The sequence below is a fragment of the Meriones unguiculatus genome, chromosome 2 (genome assembly GCF_030254825.1).
Source record: "Meriones unguiculatus strain TT.TT164.6M chromosome 2, Bangor_MerUng_6.1, whole genome shotgun sequence".
Classification (NCBI taxonomy): Eukaryota; Metazoa; Chordata; class Mammalia; order Rodentia; family Muridae; genus Meriones; species Meriones unguiculatus.
The window spans coordinates 167269576-167281879 of NC_083350.1; the positions used below are offsets into that span (position 1 = coordinate 167269576).

The 12304-nt window shown below is 42.1% G+C and overlaps 1 protein-coding gene across 1 annotated transcript; it reads left to right on the plus strand.

The window, feature by feature from the left end:
• Positions 1-4229: 4229 nt before the first annotated feature.
• Positions 4230-10808, plus strand: P2ry1 (purinergic receptor P2Y1). Its single transcript, XM_021664028.2, has 2 exons — positions 4230-6143; positions 8446-10808. Exon 1 carries the CDS (start codon positions 4986-4988, stop codon positions 6105-6107), a length of 1122 nt encoding a protein of 373 aa, XP_021519703.1. The 5' UTR covers positions 4230-4985; the 3' UTR covers positions 6108-6143; positions 8446-10808.
• The last annotated feature ends 1496 nt before the right edge of the window (positions 10809-12304 follow it).

Sequence of the window (12304 nt, forward strand, 5' to 3'; positions counted from 1 at the left end):
CCAAATAGACATGATTATCTTTTTCAGTGTTTTTATGGGTTGGTAACTATAAGCGCTATAATATCAAGACCTGGAAGTACATTCAAGAAGGTTCTAAAAGTGTCAAAACCATCACTACCTACAGGGATTAGCTTAATGTTTTCTGTCTTGAGAGAACTCTTCTGGAAATGCTGTTTTTACACTCAGCCTCTACTGACCACCAAGACTTAGGCTTTCCTAGCCGCGACCTTCATATTTTTCTGCTTCGCTTCTTTCAGCTTCATCACTGGCTTGACTTTAGAGGTTGGGACCCAAGTTTAATCTCAGTTTCTACTGTTTGACAGTGGGTGAATTTCCTAATCTTTCTGTGTAGATAATTTTATCACTTGTATTAATTATCATTGAAACACTATTGCCATGTGTAGCAATAAGGTATATTCTAGGGTAGGAAGCAGAGAATGTTTTGTATTTCTGTTTTTTCATATTTTTATTATTTTATTAATATATGTGTATTAGTGTCCAAGCAACATGTGTGTCTATGGGTCACAGGTGTGCATGGTGACCTTGGGAGTCAGAGGAAAGGTTTGAATCCCCTGGAACTGGGATTACAGTTAGTTGTGAGCCCTCATGTGGGTGCTGGATATTGATCCCAGGTCCTCTAGACGAGCATCCAATGCTCTAACCACTTAGCCATATCTCCAGCCTATTGACAATGCTGTGCCTGATGTTGACTATCAGAGCTAAGCCTGCAGGGTTAAGTAGTAAAGTTCTGAGTGAATGTACACTGGTGAGGTGGGCATGGACCTGTCAAGGACCCAGGGGAGTGTCAGTCTTCCCAGGGTGAGGCTCAGAGGAAGGGCAGGGCCTTGCTCCGGACCAAGTGCAGAAGATGACAGCGTGTGCAGAAAAGAGCCACCGTAGTTTTCTCCCCAGGGATGCTTATGGCCTGAAGATTGCTCCTGCTGACATTACCCAAACTTGCCCCCTGCCCCGTTGCTCAGCTGTGTGCGGCAATACTGCCCCTCTTTGTTACATAATAAATATGATAAGCTTCCAGGGTGCTGTGGCTTATCCACCTGAGAACCCAGACCACCTGACCCCAGCTTTTCTCTGTGTGTCTGTTTATATGTCTGTCGTTTCTTCATTCCCTCCTCACCCCAAGTCAGCATTCTGGAAGCCATGCATAGGCCTTTTGTTCCTATGTTACATGGTACTGTGATAAACTCTGTGAATTCTTGGCATTTCCAACTAAACGTATATCTGTTACAAGCCACTTATATCTCTAAGGATGGCATGGTATAATATCTTTCCTTACCCACCCGACGGGTAATGGTGGACACACTTAGAACACATAACAAGTTAATAAGAGGAAGATATCAATTTTTTGTAACCAACGTTTATGTGGCATGGGAACCTGAAAGAATGAAAGCAGAAAGCAACGAGGAAAGCTGCCTATTTTTATTCTTAGGTTTGCTAAAAATGCCAAAAAACTAGACGAGGAAGTCATCTTACCCTTATCTGCTAAGATTCTTCTTGGTGTTTCTGAGTAGTATTTCTTCCTTTAGGGCAGTGCCTGGCCAATTTAGGGCTCATGGTTGGCTAAGGGGCAAAGTACAAGACATTCTAGCTTCTAGCTTCTGTACCTCATTCCAAGAGACAAAGTGGAGGGTATAGACAGGAGAGGAGGAAACCGGAGACATCTCTGAGGCCTCCCAGTCTCTAATTCAGACTACTACTCATGTCAAAGGAAAAATTCTTCTAGGTACCTGAGGCTTAACACACTGTAACTCAAAATCAACACCAATTAGCACCTAAATGCTTGCAGCAAATGCTGGAAATATTATGGGACTTATGTTTCTCCTATAGTTTTAAGGCATATATAGTTGTATTCAAATATGAATATGGACATAGCTAGTTATAGGTGATCTTTTAATTTTCCCTTCATTGTATCTAGTTCAATATTTTACAAATAGAAAGTTACTAACAAATGACTGTAGCTTATTCCTATAATGTAAAATTTTAATTTTATTTTAAATATAACTTAAGCTTAGTGTAAGTACATACTTAAATATGACAGTCAAAGACTGTTTAAAATAATCACTTTTTTAAAAAAATCCAATTTTAAAATGCTAATGATGCAGTCTGGCTAATTATACCAGTTCCCCAAAATTTGTAGCAGGCTTTCTGAAAGTACTTAGTGCTATTTGGACCAAAGGTAGATTTCAAAACAGTCATATGATGAGCTAATGCATTTGCAATAGACTTCTGAGGGAGGTTATATATTGCTTAGATTGCAAATGAAAAATGCAAAGGAGCGAGGAGTCAAGATCTCCTGAATACCTTGAAATGCTCGGTGGTTTTCCTTGTTTCCTTTTCCTTCATAGTAGATCGTGCAGCCCAGCGAGTAACCTGTCAGTGAAACAATATAAGAAGATCTCTTAAGGCTTAGAATTATGGAATCATATCATATTAAGACTGGAAAGTAACAGAAAAGATAACACAGCTGTTTTAGAACTGCAGCACCTTTGCACTTGGGCTTGGTCTAGTTTTATCATCACTATGCTTTGGGGTTCAAGCACTAGTCACCATACCCGCGTGTTTGCTCTGTCTATGTAGAAACAGCTCTCTGTTCCCCTGAAGAATCTGCTGGGTGCTGTAGAGTAATTTCCTTCCCAGTTTCTCAGCAAGTCAGCAAGGAGCTTATGATTTTCCTCTAAGGTTAGCTTTTCCTATACATTTAGTCCCTCTTCTCTCTCTCTCTCTCTCTCTCTCTCTCTCTGTGTGTGTGTGTGTGTGTGTGTGTGCGTGTGTGTGTGTGTGTGGTGTGGGTACACGCATGTATGCTTATGTGCAACAGCCCCATGCCACAGTATGAGTGCAGAGGTCAGAGGAAAACTTGGGTGGAAAACTCAGATCTTTATTTCTACCACTGTGAGTGTGGGGATCAAACTCAAGTCCTCAGGCTTGGTGGTAAGTGCCGAGTGCCTTCACGAGCTGAGCCACTTCACCAAACAGCAGTATTGGGCATTTTTAAGGGAACAAAATCCTACTATATGGGACTACGAAGAAGATGGTTATACTATATAGTTGAAGACACTTTATTGTTGTATTTTTCTACAACAGAAATGTGTTAGTTAATATGGCAAACAAAATATATTAATCAGTAAATGGTTGAGAAGTGTTCGGTTCCGTTCTTGGGTGAATCTGTTTAATCATGTCTTCAAGTAGGTAACAATCCGTTAATTCACAATTAAATGTAAACACTTAATGAAACGTACTGCCTACATTTTATGCATTTGGAGCCCCAAACCGAGATTTACAATCAATAAACAAATTGCATTGGTCTCCGTCTATATTTTTAAGTCAACTAGCAGAGGAACGTGTAACAAGGCATTTTACGAAGTATGATTGGTAACAAGGCCAGACCACACATTTATCACTCAACAAATGAACCATCTTTATAAAGCCCTGTTTAATGTTCAGTTTGATTTTTGAATCACGTTTAGTGTAGTCGCTGATATTGAATTAAATTTGTGTAAACGGTAAATAGACGTTAGAGAGCGCTTGTCCTTTCCAGGAAGAGTTAGCAAGGGTTGTACTGAGGGTAGGTGTAGCGTCAACTAACAGCAGGTGGACCAGGCTATTACTTTCACAAGAACGACAGCAGTGACGCTGCTGTGTTAGCATTTTGCCAAGTAAATGGAAAAAAAAAAAGGCATTGAGATTCATAACAAAACAAACAACAATAAAAACAAACAGATCTGAAGGGCAGAGAGCGACGACTCGCCCATGCCTCTTACCGCCCTCACCCATTTAGAGCTGGCGCCCTCAGGGATCAGCAGGTTCCTACACGCGCTGGGCAAAGCGAGGCGCTGTTCAGGGCTAGGGCGTGCCCACCTGCAAACTGACGGTTGTCTGGAGCCTGCAAACACCTTGCGAGTTCCAGGAGGCTCCGGAGATGTCTGTTTTATACCGCTCAGCTCAAAGCTTTAGGCAGAACGCTGCCAGCGTCCCGCGGGTTTTCATGTGTCAGCAACTTCACTTTGCAGAGCTAGCTGGTGGAGGACAGAGGAAACCCCTCCGGCCAAACACTCGCCGGTAGCCACCACTGCCCCAGCGCACCTTTTGTTCTGACCACTGACTCGAGTGGCGGCAGCCGTGCCAGGCGTTCAGGGGCACGGCGATCCCTGCTTTCAGAGGCCACCACCCGCCCTCAGCGCCCAGCCCAGAGCCGACGGCCCGGGCCTGCGCCACGGAGACACGCCCCTCGCCTCCCCGTAGAGCACGGACTCGCCCGGGCTCCCAGGCTCCGCCCACCCCGCTGGGAGCCTGGCTCGCTCTCCTGCCCCTGCACTCAAGACCCAGCGGAGCCTGGTGAAGGGCTGCAGCCTTCATGGGCGGCGAGCGGGATGCAGGCTAGCACGCCGGGGTCCGCGCACACGCGCTGCCCAAAAGACCCCCCGAAGCTGAGCGCGGGCTGGGAGTGCGGCCGGAAGAAGCGGCGTGGCGTCCCTGACAAGGGTCCGGGCTTGCAAGGTAGGGAGTAGGCAGAGGGCCAGGCAAAGTTGATCGGAGCGAGGAGGTGGTTGGCCCGTGCCCTCTCGCCTCTGGGAACCGCGGAGCGACTTGGACTTGACCCCGCCGCGCCCTAGGCGCTCTGAGCAGCGCCTATCTGCCGCCGCGCGCGGGAGCGCACTTGCAAACTTGGTGGAGGTGCCCTGCGCGTCCTGTTGTGTAACCTCCGCGCCGCCAGCTGGACCGGGAAGTTGCTCGCCCGTCCTTCAGCTTGGTTCAGTCGCAGCCCGCGGCGAATTTCATGGCCCGCGACGAACGCTCGGCCAGAGGCGGCGTGGGCGAGCCCCCGCGCGCTCCGACCCGTGGGGAGCTCTCGCGCGCGGTCCCTTCCCCTCGCCCGCGCCTCCGATGCGCGCTGAGCCTCTCGCCGCTGCCGCCCGCTCGCTGCGGTCTGCCCTTCCTAGTTGCTGCCTAGAGTTGGAGAGAAGAGGATGACCGAGGTGCCTTGGCCGACTGTCCCCAACGGGACGGACCCAGCCTTCCTGGCTAGCCTGGGCTCGCCCTGGGGAAACAGTACTGTCGCCGCCACTGCAGCGGTTTCCTCTTCATTCCGATGTGCCCTAACCAAGACCGGCTTCCAGTTTTACTACCTGCCGGCCGTCTACATCTTAGTGTTCATCATCGGCTTCCTTGGCAACAGCGTGGCTATCTGGATGTTCGTTTTCCACATGAAGCCTTGGAGCGGCATCTCCGTGTACATGTTCAACTTGGCTCTGGCTGACTTTTTGTACGTGCTCACCCTGCCCGCCCTCATCTTCTACTACTTCAATAAGACTGACTGGATCTTCGGAGATGCTATGTGCAAGCTGCAGAGATTCATCTTCCATGTGAACCTCTATGGTAGCATCTTGTTCCTCACCTGCATCAGCGCGCACAGGTACAGCGGCGTGGTGTACCCGCTCAAATCTCTGGGCAGACTCAAGAAGAAGAATGCCGTCTATGTCAGCATGCTGGTGTGGCTCATTGTAGTGCTGGCCATCTCCCCCATTCTCTTCTACTCTGGCACTGGGATTCGGAAGAACAAAACCGTCACCTGCTATGACACCACCTCTGATGACTACCTGAGAAGTTATTTCATCTATAGTATGTGCACAACAGTGGCCATGTTCTGTGTCCCCTTGGTGCTGATCTTGGGCTGTTATGGATTAATTGTTAGAGCTCTGATTTACAAAGACCTGGACAACTCTCCTCTCAGAAGGAAATCCATTTACCTGGTAATAATTGTCCTGACGGTGTTTGCTGTGTCTTACATCCCTTTCCATGTGATGAAAACGATGAATTTGCGGGCACGGCTGGATTTCCAGACCCCAGAAATGTGTCATTTCAACGATAGGGTTTATGCCACTTATCAGGTGACAAGGGGTCTAGCGAGCCTCAACAGTTGTGTGGACCCCATTCTTTATTTCTTGGCTGGAGATACGTTCAGAAGGAGACTGTCCCGAGCAACCAGGAAAGCTTCCAGGAGGAGTGAGGCCAATTTACAATCCAAGAGTGAAGAAATGACTCTCAATATTTTATCTGAGTTCAAGCAGAATGGAGATACAAGTTTGTGAAGGCACAAGACCCAAACTCCTCATTTTTGTAACATGGTAGGATGCTCATAGAACCAGATGCTTTCCTCCTTAAGTTCCTAAGTCATGTTCGGAAATACTCCAAACAGGAAAAAAGTAGTGAGTTTAAAGGAGCATCAATTCGATGCACATGTCCACATTTATCTTTCTTTCCCGCAAGCTCCTTTCTTAGTAACTAGAAGCACGTGTATTAAAACAGGACTACTAGGTAAACACTTCCTCGCCTCCCTTTTAAATCCACAAGCTTTTCTAGTCAAAGAAACGTGTGCATGTGTAGCAGAGCAGTTTTTATATTAAAAATTTCTCCAAGAAAACTGGCCACCTGGAACTTGAATTTGTGATTTGTTCAGCCTCTGCTGCTGTGAATAACTCTTGGCATAAACAAACTAAAATCTATACTTTCGAAGATTGTTTGGCATAGTATAATAGCGTGCTGGTCAGTGCATTCAGTAATGAGCAGACAGATGCTGGAGGTACATGACTTTTCAGTCCCTCATAAGCATAGATGGTGGCTGCTGATGTCTTTGGGGAATTGAACTGAAAAACAAAATCAATGAACTTTTACATAAGGAAAATGAGCATTTCCAGTTATTTCTGGGAAACTGATTAGTGAACATTGCTTGTTTAATGTTTGATGGTGGGAGGCTGGGGATTATTGGCCAAATACATTGAAAATATCAAAGTGCATGTGTTTTTTTTACAAATATTATGGACTTTTAGGCTTCCTGTGATAAAAAAAGAAGTTCTCACTTGCACCACTGCTGTGCAGTGTCTTAGGACTTTGTGTTCCAAGACAACTGCTCACTCACATCTGTGAAAACAATTTGAGAAATTACAGTTAAATCTTAGATTAAAAGCTGGGTGAAGCAGCGGAACTGTTAAACTGAGGGATAGTGGCCAGGACTGTCAGTGTGGCAGAGGCCATGGTTGACAGCCACTCACAGCCCATCTGGGAGTGAGGAGTTAAATTCTAGAAGAAGGATGTAAAACCAAAATAATAATGGGAAGTTTTCTTTTTTTTTTTTCTGTTTCTTCAAAGGTCTTGAAAACATTAAATGCAGAATGAAAAGGGAATGTAAGGAAGTCACTTTCGTGTGCCATAAACTGTAATCTTTTAACATTGTAATATTGTGATAACTTTTTAAATGAAAAACATTTGTAAAGAGAAAACAAAGAACTTATTTTCAGTACTTGAGGTATGATGAAAGTGAAGAGAGGAACACTGAAAGTATTCATAGTTAGGGAATAGCAGTGTTTTCTACTCTTGTCTGCTAGACAGTAATGGCATATTGTTAAGTATATTGAATTTTTAAATAATTTTCAACGAATAGTGAATTGTTACATTTATAGCCCTTGAAATGGTCAAATTTAATTTAATTAAAATAATGAGGAAATAAAATAGTGACAAATCAATGTGATGTCTAAGGAACTTTAGCTGTGAATGCTAGTCCTTACCCAGCCATGTGCTGAGTTTATAAGTGACGGGAGAAACTACTTTTAAAGTAATTTCTAAGAAACACACACACAGACACGCACGCACACACACACACACACACACACACACACACATACACACACAACTTAGTGCCCTGTTAGATATAATGACTTTTGATGTCATTTCTTAGATACACAAGTGACTGGGGATCCAAGAGATCTTTGGAGGACTTCCATTTGCCCAATCTCTTGTTCCTTGGGCCCATGAAGAAAAGCTGCATTCAGCCCTTTTACTTAGTGGTTCTTCTACACATTCAGTCTTAACATATAGAAAGGTTCAGAAGCTGACAGAAGAAGATGTTTACAGTGTCTCTGGCTTTTGAGGTTTTCAGAGTTCTCAAGTGGTAAGACTCATGCAACATTTTTTCTTTCAGAATCATGTATACAAATGTCAAATACATCCAAATTATGTTGACACTTAAGAAATGTTCAATGGCTCAAAAGTAATTTTGTTAAACTGACCCAAATGGAAATTTCAGTAGCTCAGTATTCCATGTGTCGGTATTATTTCCTCATTATTTAATATAGATTTCTCCATTTGAGGCTCAGGATGTCAGCCTGATCTTGGGTATGTGTTAAAAGCACTGTTCCAACTTCCAGAAAACATTCTTTGGATGTGTGTTTTGGTGAGGGGACCAGAGTCCCCTTTTACTCCTTGTCATGTTCTTCATTCTGCAGATTTACCCCAGATCCCTGTGGATATTAAACAAGAGTTCAATCACTGAGATAGCCACAGCTCCGAAAGTGTTCTTCCTTAGTTTGCTATATCATTAAATAGACAATGACATGTCAACATAACAAGACTGACTGTGCCAACTTCTTCCAGGTCAAAAGAAGTTCCTGAGATGACCTATGCATGCACAGGGCAGGATGAAGCAACACTCTGTTGGCCAAAAGACCCAATTTGTGCCACCTGATATGAGTAAGCATTTCCACAGTAAAGACAGATCTGTTGACATTTGCGGGAAAGACACCTAAAATTGTAAGATTTAGCAAGTTACTAAATGTCACACTACAGAAGTGTTTCATTCCAAGTTCAAGGGTTGTTTTTTGTAATTTTTTTTGTTGTTGTCATTCCTTACAAAGTACTGTCTTTGACTCTTTGAAAGTTGCTTTGAACTTATATTGAAATAAAATGATAAATTAAGGAGAAACGGCACACAAGACAGAATTGAAAATTAAAACCATAATGTGGCCATTGAGAAGACACTTAAAGCCCATTCTTCATGAACAGAAAGGGGACGGCACAACCATTTGTGGATGCCATAGGTGCTGTGGTAAATCTTGAAAAGCAGACAGTGAGAAGCATTTAGAATCTGCTTTTGTGCTCATTTTTCAACCACTGTGCTACGGACAGGCTGAGACCTGTAAATATGTGCTTACTCAGCCAGGACACTAGCCCATCTTGATATGACAAATATCAGTACTAAGCAGCTAGGATTCAACTAGTTACAAGAATTGGAAGACGTGATACTAGTAAATATATATATATATATATATATATATATATATATATATATACTGAAGCTTTTCTTTTGTTGGCTGAATGTAATTATTGTAATAGTATTTATTGATGAAGCCCATAGCCTTCAGTTGTACAGATTATAAAAAATTCTTTGAAGAGACAACATATGGATGTAAATTCTATTTATTGCAATGTATGATATTCAAATGTTGTCACACTGGCATATTTTATAGGAATAGCTAATTCTAGATAAAATAAGAACCATATTTAAGATGTTTTTTTCAAATGTTAGTACCTTTGAACTCTAAGACCAGTTTGTATTTGGATCTGAAAAAGATGAAAATCTGTCTGAGAAGTGTTTAATTTTCCCTAGATTTGGGTTTGCATGCTTTCCTTTTGTTTAGGGTGCTTGTTACACAGACATGATTTGGTCTTAATTTACTTACTATAAGATTCATAGCAAGTATAGGATATTTTAGACAGTGTATGTATAGTGTACATTATATGTATGTGTGTATATATATATATATATATATATATATATGAAAGTTTGTGCTGTCTTTCCAGAAAGTTTAGAATATTGCCGTAACTATGGTCACAGCTTCCACTGCCAAAGGCTAAAGGCTTGTCTCCTATTCAAATTTGATGATTTAGAAGTGTAGTGAGTTAGACATTATGGATATATGTGAGAATTTAAAGACAAACTTCAGTGAAACGGGGAGAAAAGCGCAGCTGATAGTTTTCTGCTGGGTCTTGAAGCTTTGTATTTTTTTCTTAAGGTATCATAGTACAATCTTAACTTCTTCAAGGTGGGGTTCTTAAGTAACACTGCCAGCAAGTGGAGCATTGCTATAAAGTTCAATCTGTTTTGTTCATGCAGCTGGTAACTTTAATGCCAACATTTTTAGTGATAACTATTTCATTTGGCTGCTAAGTTCTGTCACATTTTTTTAAATGAAGGTGAATTTATGTTAGCAAAATTTGTGCATTTGAGTTATGTTGTTTTAGTGCTTTTACAAGAAAATGTTTATTTTTATACTATCTGTGGTTTTCATGTAGTCATTGAAGCAGATTTCTTTGTGGTTGACAGTGCTATTGAGTGGTATGGAACAGTGTTACCTGGTGTTTTGCGACTCTCAGGTTTATCTCCTCAGTGGTAGCTTAACAAACTCTGGATTGATTGTGTATAATTGTCTTTGTATTAAAGAAGAAGCACACACCTTGGAAAAGCACAGTATTGTTTGACTGCAGGGGTGTGCAGTCCTGTTTCTGTGCTTTTGTGCATGCGTGCATATGTGTGTGCATGTGCGTAGGTATGTGCGCTCATGTATTCGTGTGTGTGTGTGTGTGTGTGTGTGTGTGTGTAAAAGGCATGGCAGCCAACCTTGTATCTGCTATTTATAATAACAACAAAGCTTCATAACTGTGGTCATCAGAATTGTACTTATCATAGACAATTAAAACTGAGAAAGAGTCAATAAAAACTATGAAACATGGTGATGGTGTTTGTATTATTGACACTGTTCTTGCTCAAAAGATTCCTCACATTGTAACATATTATGATAACTGAGTGGAAAATGCTGCAGGACGCATTGTTTTAATTTGGGTAATTTCTTAAAATGACAACTGGGCTATAACAATTTATAGTGAAGGAAATCCTGATGCAACGTAATCCCTACTACTGTTATTATTTGATGTATAATTACAAATGAAGTTATAATATATTCTTGTATTGTGTTGTTTTGCTTTGTTTGAAACATGGTTTCTATCTGTAACAACCTTGACTGTTTTGGAACTCCCTTTGTAGACCAGGCTGGCCTTGAACTTACAGAGATTTCTCTGTCTCTACCCATCCATGGAAGTAATTATACTAAAAGTCTTTTTTAGTGTCTGTTTTGTTTGTTTGTTTTGTGTTTTTGTTTGTTTGTATTTAACCTACATTGTCTTTGTTCGCAGGTGTGAGATAACACACCCTATCATATAATAAAGATGTATTTAAACTGTCATTTTTAATAAACGAAATATCTAAGTAGAGAAGGTCAATGTGCAATGGTCCTGTACTGGCTTTTCTGGCATCCGCAGAACTGCCCTGTAACAAATTCTTGAGGCGAGGACATGTGAATGCGAATCTCTGCCAGTCCTTCAGACGCAGGTAAGTCCTTAGGAGCGTCTTCATTAGACACACTAGTCAGACTGCACTGTCCCTGCTATCAGCTTTGGTAGAGTCTGTGTGTGCATTTGTGTGTGTGTTGGAGTAAGGATGTGCATTGGAGTGTGTACTGGAATGTATTTGTGCTATAGTGTATGTGTGTTGGAGTATGTGTATGCATGTATGCTACAGTCTGTGTAGTAGTGTATGAGTGTGTATGTATATGTGTGCACTAGAGTCTGTATGTTGTAGTATGTATGTGTATATGTGTGCTAGAGTGTGTATGTTGGAGTATGTGCAATTCATATTTAGGAATAATGCATATGTTTATCTTGATATTTTAAGAATTTGTCCTAAAGTTTTAATAATTTGACTTTGTAAATCACCATAAGGTTGGAATAACAGAACATTTTTCTGGAAATATCAGTGAGTTTTGTTTCTCTTTCTTCTGTTAATGGGTTAGAAAATTTAAAAACTCTTTTCAGGAAATTTAGAATTGTGCCCCCAAACGTGGTCAGAGCTTCCATTTCCGAATGTGAAAACTGTCCCTATATTCAGAGTCCATCTGTTATGTTTTCGGGATCTGACAGCACAAGCAGTGTGGGCACAGCAGATGCCACTTGAAATCTACGTTAATGCTTTTTCTGTGCTTACTTGTTAACCCTGCAAAGTTGCAGTGCTCTGGGCTGGTCCTGGGGTCTGCCCTGAGCAGTCAGTATGACTGCTGGGACTAACAGGCAATCCAAAACAGCAGCTGTGGATGTGTCAGACCCTGAGCTTAGCGGCCGATCAGATCACAGCGACCCAGGAAAAGAGCTGGGGATGGGATGAGGTTATGGAGGCAAGCTTTCCATTCAGAGCAGAAAAAACATCCTCACCAGTTTTTCATTGCATGTTGGATAGAAATCATCAGTGTAAAGATGGCAAATCCCCCATGATGGGCCGAGACCGAGATCTTCGAGGCGATCTAGTACATTTCTTTCATTTTGGTTTACAGGCGAGAGTAAAACTTCCATTCAAAAGCAGAGAGAGGGAACAGTGCACATTAGTATAATGGGTTATGAGAGACGA

What these genes read in the sequence shown, in the direction of transcription:
- P2ry1 (XM_021664028.2), top strand. Translation starts at nt 4,986, where the DNA reads ATGACCGAGGTGCCTTGGCCGACTGTCCCCAACGGGACGGACCCAGCC.